The 16,248-nt window shown below is 35.3% G+C and overlaps 2 protein-coding genes across 2 annotated transcripts in view; one reads left to right on the top strand and one right to left on the bottom strand.

The window, feature by feature from the left end:
• LOC149801647 (uncharacterized) overlaps positions 1-7,906 on the top strand; it is a 37,425-nt gene extending 29,519 nt beyond the window's left edge. The window contains exons 2-3 of the mRNA XM_089955919.1: positions 4,937-5,083; positions 7,024-7,906. Coding sequence (XP_089812045.1) covers positions 4,937-5,083; positions 7,024-7,190 — 314 coding nt within the window. The 3' untranslated portion in view covers positions 7,191-7,906. The remainder of the gene's footprint in view (positions 1-4,936; positions 5,084-7,023) is intronic.
• Positions 7,907-11,314: 3,408 nt separating this feature from the next.
• On the bottom strand, positions 11,315-13,561 carry LOC149801646 (cysteinyl leukotriene receptor 2-like). Its single transcript, XM_089955918.1, has one exon. It carries the CDS (start codon positions 12,527-12,529, stop codon positions 11,411-11,413), a length of 1,119 nt encoding a protein of 372 aa, XP_089812044.1. The 5' UTR covers positions 12,530-13,561; the 3' UTR covers positions 11,315-11,410.
• Positions 13,562-16,248: the final 2,687 nt, after the last annotated feature.

Below are 16,248 nucleotides of genomic sequence, written 5' to 3'. Positions count from 1 at the left end.
AGACTTTCGTTAGAAGACATATCGCCCCCTTCGATGGAAATATCCCACAGATTTATAAAGCCAGTGTTCATCCTGATGTGACAAATGTTGTGCGCACACCCATTCAGAATCAAAATAAACTGTTAACTTCGACTTCGACCAGGATAGAGAACGCTAGGCATCCGATTACTAGCAACAGTAATGTGAAAGGTATAGACTTGAAAACCCCTCCTAGCAAGATACCTACCGTTATTGGGGGTCAGGTAGAAAGACCTAGATCATTTGGTAAATCAGGTTTAGAAATAGGTTCAGAGAGTATTGTTGGACATGAGGATGTTGATGACAAAAATGAGAATGTTGTATTTGAAGGTGTAGTTAGACGTAGAACAAGGCGCTTTTATGTGGGTGGCATTGGCGTCAAATCTACTGCTGAAGGCCTCGGTAAATTCTTGAAAGAATACGATATAGATCCGTTATCCATAAAGTTTATCCACAGTAGACGTAATTGTCTATCGGCCAAGCTGACTGTATATAATTCAGACTGCGACACTGTTGAAAATGATGTAACATGGCCAAAAGGTGTTTATGTAAGAAGGTGGTATGGGAATCAATCTTGGCGAGACAGGTTTAGCAATCGCGATCAGGAGGCAAATGAAGGTGCAGGATGCGATATTCTGTGACTAGGGTGACAGTTAATTGTTCATAAATTTGCCATTATGTTCTGTCGTAAGTTAATGTGTTTTGTCATCTTTGTCATTTTAGTCCTGCTTTCACGATGCATAAGTATTAATATGCCTATATTGCAAGTTAATATGAATCTTAATATACTGACCTGGAATGTTAGAGGAATTATGTCCTCTGCTCTTAGCTTTAGTGCAATGCTGGATAAATATAATGTTGACGTAGCTTGCGTAACTGAACATAAACTATTACAGCACATACTTCCATTTTGCGATACTATTCGTTCTGATTATAAATGCACTGCTAAGGCAGAGGATATTTCCTCTAATTGTATGTTAATAAAATGTGGTAAAGGAGGAGTTGCAATCTTCTGCAAAACTTCTCTCATGAGATATGCTAACTTTATAGATGAAGTTAATAGTGACAGAGTTGTTGGCATAGAATTCAAATTTCCTGATATGCAAAATGTATATATTTTTTGTGTATATATGCCGACCCTATTATATGGCATAGATTGTTACAAAGCGCAAATTGAGTTGATTCAAAATCTCTATGATCAGTACTCACAGCTGGGGGACGTGTATTTTACTGGTGATTTCAATGCAGCAGCTGAACCAGCCACTTTCAGAGATTACAAAGATAGAGTATTTCATGAGTTCTTGCGATATAATAATCTAGTGAGTGCTGGACATTTAATAATATGCACTGGTTCCCGCTATACGTTCACCCCAGCAAGAACGATGATTGATCATTTTGTACTGTCGGATCAATGCATAGGTAGATTACGAAGTGTGCACATTGTTTCAGATCACGAAGAGCACGCGATATCTGACCACCTCCCTATCCTTACTTCCCTTCGTACAGTGACCTGTGGGAGAGACTTCAGACAGTCTATGAAGAGAAACAACATAGCCTGGAATAAATTAAACGCTGATATCTTGAAAAACTATCAATCTGAGCTGGACCTTCGCCTGAAAACTTTAGATATAGATACTATTTCGGACAATGTTGATAGCTTTTACCAGCACATTGTTAATGCAATACAGCAGTCAAGCGACATCGCGCTTCCAAAGTCTAAATTCAATTATCATGCCAAACCATATTGGTCAAATGAACTCAAAGAAGCACATAAACTTCAAAGACAAGCTAGGTATACTTGGATAAATGAGGGAAGACCGAGGGGTAGTCAATTTAATTCTTACAGAGAATATAAAGATAAGAAGAGAGACTTTAGAAACGTTCAAAAACTGGCTGTGGAAAAATATATGGGGGAGGTGTATGAAGAAATTGAAAAAGCACATGAATGCGATGTAAGACACTTTTGGAAAATGATCAACATTAAGAGAGGGAACAATACAAATTTTTGTCAGGAACTATCAACTGATGGAGTTTGTGTCCGTGATGAGGATTCCATCGCAAATGGCTTTGCTAGATACTATGAGGACATTCACACGCCGAATTTAAACCATAGTTTTGACGGAAACTTTTATGAATTTATAGAGAGAGAATTAAATCGGGGTCTACAGGACGAAGTAAGCCATATCGAGGCCTTACAGACCAGTATCAGTTTAAATGAAGTAAGAGAAATCATTAAAGGTCTAAAGAAATCAAAAGCATCGGGCCATGATCAAATTTGCAATGAACATTTGATCTATGGCAGCGACTACCTCATCGAGTGTATGACAATTTTATTTACTCGGATGATTGATCAATCTTACATACCTGTAGATTGCAAAAAAGGGTTAGTAATACCACTGTACAAAGGTAACAGAAAATCAAAGAACTCCCTCGAAAGTTACAGGCCTGTTACTTTACTGCCTGTTATCTACAAAACCTTTGAGAAAATTATTCATGAACGTTTGGTAACTTGGCTCAAAGATACTAATTCTAGTATACCCAGTTCACAACAACATGGTTACCAAAAAGGTTTAGGCTGCACAACAGCGAGTTTTGTGCTGTTGCAATCAGTACAATATAATGTAAACATGGGTTCACGGGTTTTTGCTGCTTTTCTTGATACAAAAAAGGCATTTGATACCGTGTGGCACGAAGGACTGCTTTTTAAATTATTCACGTTGGGAATTACGGGTAAATCCCTTTTGATATTTTTTAACATGTATACAAATTTACAGAGTAAAGTTCTTGTAAATGGGCAATTTTCAGATTGGTTCTCAATTGGCCAAGGAGTGAGACAAGGGGGTGTTTTGTCAACCTTGATGTACACAATATTTATAAATGACTTGCTGCTACAGTTAGAAAATAGTGGATTTGGAGCAAAGATTGGATCCTTAGCTGTGGGAAATCCAACCCTAGCTGATGATATTTCACTTTTGGCTATATATCCTAGCAATCTACAAAAGCTGTTAGATATAGCATACGACTACAGTAATAAGTGGCGATTCGAGCTTAGTGTTACAAAGTCATACATTATCATTTTCGGACCCCAATACAAGAATTTTATCAATATGAAATGGTATCCTGGCCCGTCATGTTTGCCGGTCACCGATTCGGCAACACACCTGGGTCACCGGATTAACTCAAAGCTGACGTCGCATGACTCAATACTCGATGCATGCAAGAAAGGGAAAAAATCTTTTCACGGTCTGTTTGGTATTGGCATTAAACCGAATGGTTTAAATCCTTTGGTTGCTGCAAATGTAATTAAAAAGGTAATTTTCCCTTCAATGTTTTATGGAAGTGAATTATGGTGTAACATTTCAAAAAGTGACCTCGCTTTATTGGATAAAACTCTGAGGTATTTTGCCAAACATTTACAAGGTTTTCCAATACATACAAGATCAGACATTGCCCTGGGAATGCTAGGATGGACATCAGCGCAGTCCGAAATTGATAGAAGAAAATTGATGTTTTTACACAGATTGTGTTTGATGCCTAACAATGTACATACTAAACGTGTGTTTAACGTTGCGTTATTTCACTTCATTCTGAGCGGATGCATGTCAAGCTGCGGGTTAATTTCAAATTTATATTATACCTCAAAGAAGTTTGACTTGCTCGGGTATCTAACTGATTATTTACATCATTCTGAAATTCCAGATAAACATAATTGGAAAGAAATTGTAAGGTCAAAAATTGTTGGTCTTGAAAATAGCCTCTGGAGAGTTCGTATGTCTAATCAAGCAGATTTTGATAGATTCTCTTCGATACACGAATACTTACGACCTGCCTCAGTGTGGCAGTCGGCTAAAACTAGACAACACACTAAGGTATTTACATATGTAGCTAAACTATGGGCTGCTGTTCCACAAACACAGCTTGATATGTGTATTAGATGTGGGAATGTTTATACAGACTTGATACTTCATTGTTGTGTTAGTTGTCCTTATATGTCGAACTTTCGAAATTCTTTCTGGGATTTCCTTACTGATAAATTTCCCCTGAGCCTGCACATTACGTTATTTAATGCAGAAGATGAGCTGCAACTACATTATCTTTTAGGTAAAAGGTTACCATCAGGAGTAATCGACAAAGAAAACTCCAAGCTATTCGTCCTGTATGCAGCATACTTTGTCATGCAGTGTGCAGCTATCTTCTGTAAATAAGGTACTGAAACTTGCAACTTATGAGTTGACGAACACTTTGTTGATTGATATTGTGTAAGAATTTGTATTCCAATATAGAATATTTTTTTTTTTTTTTTTTTTTTTTTTTTTTTTTATATTTATTGATTGTATTCAGATGATTTATTCTTATATCATGTAATCTTCCATGGAAGGAAATAAAGATGATGATGATGATGATGCATGCATGCATCCATCCATACACACACACACACACACACACACACACACACACACACACACACACACATACATACATACATACATACATACATACATACATACATACATTGGTGATAAGTCATGGCAAAGCTACGGTGCTTATCACGTTATTTTTTCTTTTCAAATAGCTAAAAGTTTGTATGTAATAAAATTATGTTATCTCCAAACCACACATGCAACATACATGCTACAAGCCTATCATGAGCTATACTTTACAAACTCACGTTAATAACTATATGAAATAATATTGTGATATGCGTTGTTGTGTATTAAAGATTATAAAATGTACGTCGCGTACTAAGTCAATATAGTTAATGTATTCAAGGAAGACAAGCTAGATTATCGTAAGCTGTCTAATTTCATTGGACATTTTTGTCTGTTTTTTCTTAAATTTATTTATTTTAAATAGTGTGACGATGATACAATGATGTTGTACTGTGTTAGGTCTTATTAACCTTTTTTTTTATTGACAGACAAGTTCACTGCGACACAAACACTAGAGATCTTCGCCATTATCCTATTTGTCGTGCTTCCAGGTGTTATCGGAGTTTACGTTCACGCAAGTTCTGCAAGAGGCAAACAGCTAAATATTGTGGCCATGGTCATGTGTTTTGCAACAAGTATGTACTTCACAGCAAGAAAGACATACATAACAATACAAAATCCACCATTTGTCTTATGTTCATATAAATATTTAATCAGAAAAGAAATAGTTGGTTTTAAACAACATGGTAAATGCTTTTCGTTCTTTGTTTTTGTTTTAAGGTTCCACTTTGATGTTGTAGATTTTGTTCTTTTTTTCTTATTGTTGTATTTTGTTTGATGTTTATGGACAACTGGAGTTCAAACCAGCAAGACGGATATTAATTTTGTCTTTTTAATGTAGTATTTTACTTTAAAGTGGGAAGGAAATTTGTGTTACTGTGTATATTTTCCGTGCGAACATTACTCATCAGTCTAACATGAACAATAGCTACTGACATTGCGCGAGATCAGTAAGAAATCTGTCACAAAAATATGTTGTACATTATGCAAGCCAAAATGTATGAGAATAAAATACAATTAGATTGCTATGGGAGAATGACGTATATATTCCATCTCGCGGGTGAAATATTGAGGATTTACACTTGTGGTTTTGACTTCCTTGACAGTATTGAGTTTCTCACCAACTCGATGAAAGATATCTAGTATTGACATGTTTAGAAGCAAGTATTCTCTCTCTCTCTCTCTCTCTCTCTCTCACACACACACACACACACACACACATACACACACACACACACACACTATTCAACAGTAGAAACTCTGTGATCAACAATTTTCATCAATCCTACAGATAAAACAGCCTCACCTCTCTCTCTCTCACACACACACACACACACACACACCCATATGCACAAGCACGCAAACACAGATAAAATATACAGTAATACATTGAAAATGCGTATTATATGACTCCAAAATGAAAGTAAATTCCAACAGCTGATGCATGAATCATCAAAATATTGTAATTTTAATTAAATCTTGACAGCATTAATGTCTAGTTTCTACGGATATTTTGTATGCGTTAACTCCTCATATAGAATACGCTTAAGAACTGGAAATTGAACTGGTGAAAAGAGGACACGTTGTTAACTGTTAGCACCAACTAACGTAACAAGCGGAAATTAAAAGGCATGTTCAGAGTCTCTGTGACCGAGCAACAACCGGAAAACTGTAGACAAATCAATGTTAAAACGATTCTAACATTTTAAATTTTATGTGTACGATTTCACCATTGCAAGTATATATTCTTTCATTTTTTCAAAGTTCGCTTTCACCCCCAACATAATTTCTGCTCACGAGGTAGGGTCCTTTTCGAAAATATTCGTGTACTTGTGAAGAAATTGAGACTTGTGTCCTTTTTCTTTACAAATCTATACCGGGCAGTCGTAATTTGGAGTTTGCCAATCAGTTAGGGACTGAACTTTTCTTATGTTAAGTTCATTGAAGAATGGACACAAAACTGCAGTGCAAACTGTGAATCCGTCTATATTTAAAAACACGCTGCTGGTTATTTCGCACAACATTTCGAATTCCAGCTTAATTCAGACGGGATGAAACATATACTTCTTGTATTAAACAATGCCAGTGAGTCTAGGGTAGACTTAAGTACTATTCAATTCCATTACAAATGTTTCCTGTTTTTTCTTCTTTCTGTTTTGCAGTTTACTTTGAAATGCACCGTAATATATAATAGTGTTGTACACCGTATGTTGATACATGTGTTTAAATATGAAATGCAAAGCGAATAGATTTATCCATGCGTTTCCAGAATCGTATCTCTATGCTTTGTTGCCATTCTCAGACTATTGTATCCTTACCAATTTTTGTCTTCAATTTATTCATGTAAATGGTGCAATGCGGACGTAGGAGTGTAATATTCACCATTTCTTCTTAACGTCTTTGTTGCAGTTTTAGGGTTATTAGTGAGACATCTGTTTTCTAAGTTATAATCACAGTTTCTAAATGTTTAATTAAGAAAGACTGAATTATATTTGTCTCTCTCCCTGTATTTCAGCTTCAGTTACCGTGGTGGGGACGATTGTGTGGCTGCTCTACATCCCAGGTCCCTACGTTTGTTCGTACTCCATGGGCCTGACAGTCTTGGCGGCCATATTGGCAAGTATTGGCGGCCTACTGCTCGTGCCTGACCTTATCGATAATACCTATTGTCACACGGAATGATCATGATGATGGAGACCATCTTGTCCAGCAGATTCATCGCTGATCCCAATATATTCATACCTGTTAAATATTATCTTAGGTAGCAGCAATTTCAGCATAAGTGTTTGAAAAATGGTGACAAGTGAATTTATTTATAATAAAAACACAACAACTATATACTTTACGCAGTTTTATGAAACCCTTAATGTTGCTAATTTAAAAAACCTTGTTGGTTAATTTTTTTTCATCAACTCAGTTATTTTCTGTATGTATGTATGTATGTATTTATGTATGTATGTATGTTTTACACCGCTTACACGATTGGATGCATACCTACCAGTCCAGTGTTAAGGTAGACCTCAGAAGGTTTACACCGCTTACACAAATGTATGTGTACGTACCAGTCTGTTGTTACGGTATAACTCACAAGGTTTACACCTCTAACACGACTGGATGTGTACTTACCAGGCTAGTGTTAAGGTAGACCACACAAGGCTTACACCTCTTACACGACTGGATGTGTACTTACCAGGCGAGTGTTAAGGTAGACCTCACAAAGTTTACACCTCTGACACAATTGGATGGATGTATGTTTACCTGACTAATGTTAATGCAATTTCGCTCTCCTTCTTTCAAGCAGACAAACCAGACCTGATTGCTGACTATTATAAATCGGAACGAATTCATTCATATTCAGCTTCATCAAAAGCAATCATCAACACGATTTAATGATTTGTATATATATATATATATATATATATATATATATATATATATATATATATATATATATATATATATATAAAGATATACCTTCCAGAACCCAATAGCAACATGTACAAATGTTGTATCTATAGTAAACCAGAACCATAGTTATAACAAGTTCAATATTTATGTCACTTTTTTGTGATTGAATCATGTTAGAGAAAATGTAACATTCAATCTCGAATCATTTGCTAATGACACATATTGTGCATTGCCTCAACTGTCATCTATTTTGTTTGTAATTTGAAAAATAAACAAGTGGTTTCATATTGCACAAATATATTAATTGTTTTCGATATACTATTGAAAGTCTAGGAGTGAATTATAATAAGAATTCTAAATATGTCTAAACTGGGTCACATTAAAATAGTGTACTTTATTATCAAGGACGTCATTATTTATGGACATGACTCTGTAATTTGAACGGGTCCAATTAAAATATTTAAAAGTATTAAAATAACCTTTCTCTCTTTTCATAGCTTTAGTTTTTAATGAAAGGTACGCCTGGATAGTGAAGGGGCAAGCGTTCGTTGTGCGCCTCTCTAGTCCAAAGCACGATCCCCTGGCTTGCATGTGCAAGGGTTTATAGTCGGCCATGCGAAGTCATTCCTTTCCTTCGCTTCAAAGTTCTCATTAACCAAACATTTGAACGTTCGAATTTGCTTTGTATAAGTTCACGGAATCTCATGTTACAAACTCAACGTCTGCAATGTTAGGTTTTAATTTGAACCTATTTTTACTTTTGTCTTCTTGCTGGAGACAACGAACACCGGTACATATCCGTACATAAAACTTTACTGATGAGAGGAACAATGCATTAGCCCTGTTTAATCAAATTCAGATAGTTTTTCACTGATATAAACATATCCAACTGTCAAAAGTTATATAATTTTATTTCGTTCTTAAGCCATTTGAATTGCAATATCTGTCTGCATGATCTAAATTTATAAAACCTATGGAGTCTAACATAGAAATTGCATTTTGATTTATTTTCGCATGTATGATTTGCGTTCGGAGTACAATCATAATGAAAAATATTTTCTTTGATCTAATTGTTGTAACCATATTTGTTGCGAAGGTCCATAGTACTCAGTAGTTCAAAATCTCAGGAAGAAAAAAAAATGTTGCTTACGAATGTTTTCCATCCGTTAGAACCAAGCTGATCACTGTTATATTTTGTTTTTAATTTTTTTTAAAAAAGACGGCGATAGATTCTGCGATAGAATCAGTTTTTGGTCTAGCGCGTATGCCAGTCACTATACTCGGATTACAGGAACCGTCATCCCCATGTTGCATGGCCGTGGACAGGGTAGGATAACTAGGACAAAATTCCGGTGGCACACAACAGTCAGGGGGCCAACCGCCGTTACAATTTGTAATTCATAGGGGCCTACTGAAGAATTTGTCCTGTGGCACACAAATCCTGTCCGCGACTCTGCCATGATGACAGTATGCATAATAATATATTGATCGGTGTGTAAGGCAAGACAAAATATAAGCATACAATGACTTCAGGATATAATAAATGTAGCAAATATAAGGAACATAGCAATCTGTTGCCATCGATATTCTGAACGGGTATCGGTATTTAATATATTATAAGGATTATGAAGAAAAAACTTATATGGAATCTATATATTGTTCTCGACAATTTAGAAGAAAAATGCAAGATAGAGTGATCATAGAGTAGTAAGTCCTCGTCGTTCACGTCCATAGCGCCATCATCACAGCACATCGAAATATGTGTTAAAAGATGTATGTATGTATGTATGTATGTATGTATGTATGTATGTATGTATGTAGTATGTACATACGTACGTACGTATGTATGTATGTAATATGTACGTACGTACGTATGTATGTATGCATGTACGTACGTACGTACGTATGTATGTATGTATGTATGTATGTAGTATGTACGTGCGTACGTACGTACGTATGCATGTATGTATGTGCGTACGTACGTACGTATGTATGTATGTAGTATGTACGTACGTATGTATGTATGTATGTATGTATGTATGTAGAAAACTGCTGACGTCCCCAACGAAGCATCCAATGTCCGTTTACAGAAAATAGAAAACGATATTTTTAAGCGTGAAAAGCTAACGTGTAACTTTGCTGATAGCATGTAAATCATCCTTTTGACAGAGAAATATTTCAAGAACGTCAACATCATCAGTGAAAAGTTAGGTTAAAAAAGTAAAGAGACGTTATTATTTAAAAAATACGATTTTCAATAATTATTTTGAGCACAAATTTCTCATTTACTTCTACACCTTTTTCGCTGCAAAATTTATGATAGAATAGGATTTTATATCATACAATATATCAAGGATTAAGAAATATAATTTTGTCTTGAAATGTTTGTCTCTTTAATATTTTAATTAATGTGACAAGTAGATTAATCTCTGTATATAGTTAAATTTTTTAATTTAAAAAAAAAAATAAATCATTGCAAATTTTTGCTTGGGAAAATATTCACATATAAATTCCATGTAACCCGTGTATCGTGAACAGTAGTCTAATACACTCGGACATAACAAGAAAGGGAGAAATAGTTTTGTTAATAAATAGCTTAAAAATTTAACGGTTCTAATTACTATATTTTAAAAATCCATCACTCGTCTGGAATAGAAATATAAGTTTCATAAGCATTTACAGAATAGAAGTACATAGAGAGTTTGTATTTCTTTTATTCATTGATTTGTCTTCCATCTTTATGAACATTCAGAGATTCACAGTTCGATAAATCTTTTGAGTCAGTTATAGAGAGAACAAAAGGGTGCAACTCACGTCCGCAAAATTGAAAAATTAATGTATGTTATGGGTAGGGTTCAGTAAAAGGGATGTAACGAATGTAAATATAAAACGAACACAAAAATGCTTGCAGCTCTGTGATTTGAAAACAATATAAACACAGACAAAGTTATCAATTACTGGATGAAAAATGTGACCGGTAAGATTTAAAAAAATTGATGGGAAATTCACTAAATTTTGTTGCGCACCAAACAGAAAGAAAGCAGCTAAAGATTATATTCTGAGGATGTATTGAACAATACACTGAAATTCTGTATGTTAGCAGTCTACTCAATAAAATATGATAAACATTATATAGTTGTTTTATTAATTACTTAGGTATTAACATTATCGCAAACGATATCCCAGTATAACATTTTTTTAAATATAAATAAAGCACAATAAATAGCCATAGGCAAATGTTCAATAATAATTTATCTTAACTTATTTACACATTTTAATCATATATATATATATATATATATATATATATATATATATATATATATATATATATATATATATATATATATATATATATATATATATATATATATATATATTAGGAGTTTGTACAAGAATATTAGTGTAAAATATTTATACAGTATCAACCACTTACACGTATATTTCCAAAAACTGTGCAATCATGCCTTTCTTAGTCCGCACAAAAACAGTTTTCATAGATGGCACGCACCTGTTAATGGCTCTAGTTTTGTTACATTCTGAACTTTGCACTCTTTTGTGTTATATATATGAGATAACTGACTGCGATGAGTTTTCGTGGGGCTTATGTTTGCCTGCCCCTTCCAGCAAAATAAGTTTTTGACTTCTTGTCTGAAGCGAGATCCACTAACACAGTACAGAAGAAAGTTAAGTGAGTTGTTGACATACATGAGAAGAGAACAGATAGCCCACCAAAGATTTAAGACGGCGTAGTCGTGCATAGCTGCACCTTGTTCCCATTGGGAGTAACCAATGTTGTAAACACTTATAGGCGATGTACACAAAAGAAAAACAACGTTCAGCGTGAATAACATGGCAGTCAGGGAGGACTGTTTATTGGACGTTCTGTGCTGCTGGAATCCACCCATGGGTGCCACTTGTCTGGTTCGCTTTGCACTTTGTATCACCTTGATCAAGATACATACGTTGCCTGTAAATAGGATGACGAAAGGAATGAGGCAAAAAATGCACAGATCTATCCAAGGCCAGACATAGCTAAAGAAATCTTTGTACGCGTTACTATTTACTTTGCATTTCTTGACGGAAGTCTGATTTTTCTCTGTTGAAACGACGTCGCCAAAGCCAAAAAGCAAATGTCCGTTTAGAATCAGGAGGAACATAAAGATAGTAATCATGAATGAGGTTGCTCGTTTCCTTGAGCACAAACTTTTTGCGTTGTGCGGAAACCACGAGGATATCACTCGCTCTAGGGTTACTGCAATGAGGATCCAGGCTGAAAAATCCAGAGATATATAGACAGACCACAAATGTATCTTGCAGCTTAACTCGCTGATGAGGCGTACATCTTCGTGCCATAAAAAGTTGAGCCACTGTCGAAGCAAACCTGTGTAAAGTACCACAAGATCTGAGAAAGCAAGCACTGTCAGGTACAGTGCTGTGGTGGACGACCGAATGCTCCGCCGAGTCAGGACAATGATGGACAAAATGTTTCCCACGGTTCCAAAGAAGATAAGAATGGGAGGAATCACGGACCAAAGCATATTAGCCACCTTTTGTTCTGGGTAATTACTTATATCATTATAATAGTTATCTGTAGTAGAATTGGCAGTCATTTTCAAGATATTTATTCCAAAGACAAGGCACAGATAAACGTAAAACTTGATGATGGTTTCAAACACTATATACGCAAGTTAAGATTTGCCTTTCTCCAAAAGACAATCGCGAACTGTTGCTCTCTATAAAAAATACCTATTGCATTTTTATCTTAATAATCATCAGCAACAGAAAGTTTCCTTGTGCGGGAATCACATGAATGAATCGGTTAATATTCTTTACCACATTTTCAACAACCAATGATGCAACAGAGGCAAGTCATCACCTATCCAGAATTTATCTACTCGATTATCGGTCATGTTCGTTTTGTTGAGATTCCAAGTTGGTTTACAGGATACATCGATTAAAATGCATGACTCTCTACAAGCAATCTAAATACCTTCATCAGTGGAAAGCTAACCAATGAATAGCAGCATCTTATCTGCGTCAGGTGTCCATGGTTACAGTCCATTCATTAGAAATGAGACATGCACAAAGCAGTTGAGCTAATTAACGATATAATTCCGTGATGTTAGATGATTTCGCAAATGTCATCATGCTCACCGAGTATTCACTTGGAGAATATTTGTACTAGAACGTAATGAACTGTTCCCCTTTTGTCTTTTTAAACTGTTCTTTTTTTGTTTATTCGATATTAAGATTGTTTTCCACCATTACATCCAAAAAGAACCAACTTTCTTTCGAAACGATTACTGAAGCCTCGAGTCTGAGAAAAAAGAATCCTACATACGAGTTGGAAAATGTTGACATTTTGGAAAATGAAACAGAATAATTTCCCTAATTTATTTACAAAACACTCATAATAAAATGGGCGATTTTTTGTGATACCAAGAGAGTGTTCTACATACCAACAAACTGTTCAGTACATGTATCCTATGCGGTGAATTTTCATTCCAAAACACGTACAATTAAATTATACCACCGACAAGATTACTGTATTTTCAAATCACTGCGATGTATGGTGACATTAAGATTGTTATACGGACTTTACTTAAAAATGGATCCATCTTTTCCCAAACATAATGTTTCAATATCCTTTTACATTCGTCTTTTGCGATTAAATTCAAATTTCAAACGAAATGGTTGTCACAGATTCGTGGTGTGCGTCTCTTTGTGAGATTCTGTTGTTATTACTACTACTACTTGATGATGATGATGATGATGATGATAATGATGATGATCGTGATCATGATAATGACGATGATAATGATGGATTTCTCAACGCATCTACATAATTCCTATTTAAAACATTTATAGATAAATAACACATATAACGAAATGTAATTTTTCATATAAACTTCACAGATGCGCTCGCCTCTACATGTCCTTCACACATAGTACCTCCGTCAGCATGGGTTCAAGTCTTTCGTTAAATTTTAGTTAAATATACGTTAGTAAAATCTATATTAAAAATCACATATGTAGTACACGTCACAATCAATTGTTTCCAAGGTACAGCTGGCATATACATACATACATACATACATACATACATACTAAACCCCTCAATAAATACATAGGTATGTTGGTCGATGGGGATGTTTGCGGTATGTAGATCACTGGGGATGTTTACGGTATGTAGATCAATGACTCTGTCTGTATCTGTGATTTGGATTTTTAACGTAGCTTTAACAATTTTCCAGTAATATCGCTACGATGTCCGCAGTGTGGTAGTTTATAGTGATGTATAGCACTGGGACGTTATGCCGCAGACATGTAGCATGATGTCCCACCCAGTCACATTATCCTGACACCAGGCCAACTAGTCCTAACGCTAACCTCTTAATGCTGAGCGCCAAGCAAGGCAGATGTTAGTAACATTTTTGTAAGTCTTTGGTATGACTCGGCCGAGGATCGAACCCACGACCTCCCGCATCTTAGGCGGACGCTCTTACCACTAAGCCATCGGAACGATGTGTAGATCAATGAGGATGTTTAGATAAAAGTAAGAAATTGTCACAGTTTCAAAACGACACGTACGTTATTATACATCGCGGTCAACTGGAGACAACTTTAATCTAAGATCCTCTAATAAGTGTTACAGTTTTCATACTGAACTTCTTCTCAAACCACAATAATTGTGCTGTTGAAAGAAATTCGTATCCTGGTTATTATCTAATATTACTCACATTTCGAAAGAAGAAATAAAAAAGGCGGATAGCTCAAATTTGTCATTGATAATATTCCACGATGTTAATGCTTTCTCCCCAAAAATGACTTTCATATATATACAATATTCCCCTCTCTACCTCTATTTTTATATGAATTTCATGAAATTGAATGTTTATATTATACTAGTTATATACTAGTTAAAAATATTACGGTCTTTGCAACTATATGATAATGCATTAGGGTACTGCACTACAATATTTTGAAAGCAAGTCACTTTGACCTACATATTAAGTTTAGTGAAAATTGATCATATCTGGGCGTAGAACATAATAATGCTTACACTGTCAAAAACGTTTTGAAATTATGAATCTTGGCGATCGTAACACTGACCTTGCAAAATAGGCCACTGTAACCTGTACTCATACCTACTTGCAAGTGAGCATCGCTTTACCTTTTAAGCCCTTGTATTCTTATGGTTGCTTTAAGAGTTTGCCCATGCCATTTACTGTCTAATTTCTAGGAAGAACTAAAAGCTTACTCGCTTGTTTTAGATTTAGAAATTCCCGCCACAATTTCTCAAACAATAAAGAATTGTCAAGGTTTTAGTAAAATTACTTTTTTGGAATACGCACCAAACTGTATCCCCTAATGGGAGAAATGAAACCGGTTGATGACCCTATTCTAGTCAATAATGTATTTGCGCACTATTAGATGAAATAATCACTTAGATGGTATCTGTGTCAATTAATTCTAAATGGAGAGAAGGATTCGATAAAAAGGATAATTCATTTTCATTAAAGAGCTAGAGTGTATGGCATCAAGGATGTAAACATGAAATTTGATGTTTTCCGCTCCCTGGTCCTGGTTAATCTTTATGATCACTTATTTGCTGTTATCTTCAGATTCATTACAAGTTTAGCTGGTTAATCGATTAGCATTTTGTACTCAGACGATGTGTATCAGTGCGACAGGATACAATAAAACATAGAAGATACAGTTGGCAGCGATGATAGGTCTAGGCGATTAATAATTTTGCAAATAGAGAAACGTTTGGCGCGAAAAAAATTATTAAAGCTGAGCAAGAAAAATTATAATTTTAGCTAATCCCATAAACGCCAATGATTGAAATAGTTACATATAATGTTTGCCACGGAGTTACAATTCAATATAACTTTTTACCATGTTTCTCGCTTCAGATATACTTTTTGGGATTCAAAGACGAAGGAAACCTTACGATTTCTTACGCGTTCTTCCCTTTTTCACACTGGTGCCAATTTTTCACCTGCTTCTCCGTGTGGTCAGATGTAACTTGACACAATTGAGAAACTATTAAGAAATTAGTTTTCTGGTTTTAGTTTTCTGGTTAGTTTAATTAGATTGCCACGCGGTATGATGGTCTCGGTATGATGGTCGAGCAGGTTGTTGGATGTTTCAATGCGAGAATGGCCCGGACGTAAACAATTATTTGGACCAAAAAGTGCACCCGTTACATTACTGATCTGGCGATAATATGACGCGTCAGATCGTCTTGGAGAATGAAGAATTAAGCATGGAATTAATAAAAGTTCCAAGTCAAAGACTCTGACATTCAACTCGATTACTTTAA

The sequence above is a fragment of the Sinohyriopsis cumingii genome, chromosome 4, assembly GCF_028554795.1.
Source record: "Sinohyriopsis cumingii isolate HCF-2022 chromosome 4, ASM2855479v2, whole genome shotgun sequence".
NCBI lineage: Eukaryota > Metazoa > Mollusca > Bivalvia > Unionida > Unionidae > Sinohyriopsis > Sinohyriopsis cumingii.
Note: the sequence above shows the minus strand (reverse complement) of the source record. Positions and strands in the feature narration are given on the sequence as shown.

Bases quoted from the DNA above. Each gene is read 5' to 3' on its own strand.
- LOC149801646 (XM_089955918.1), bottom strand. From the start codon at position 12,529: ATGACTGCCAATTCTACTACAGATAACTATTATAATGATATAAGTAAT.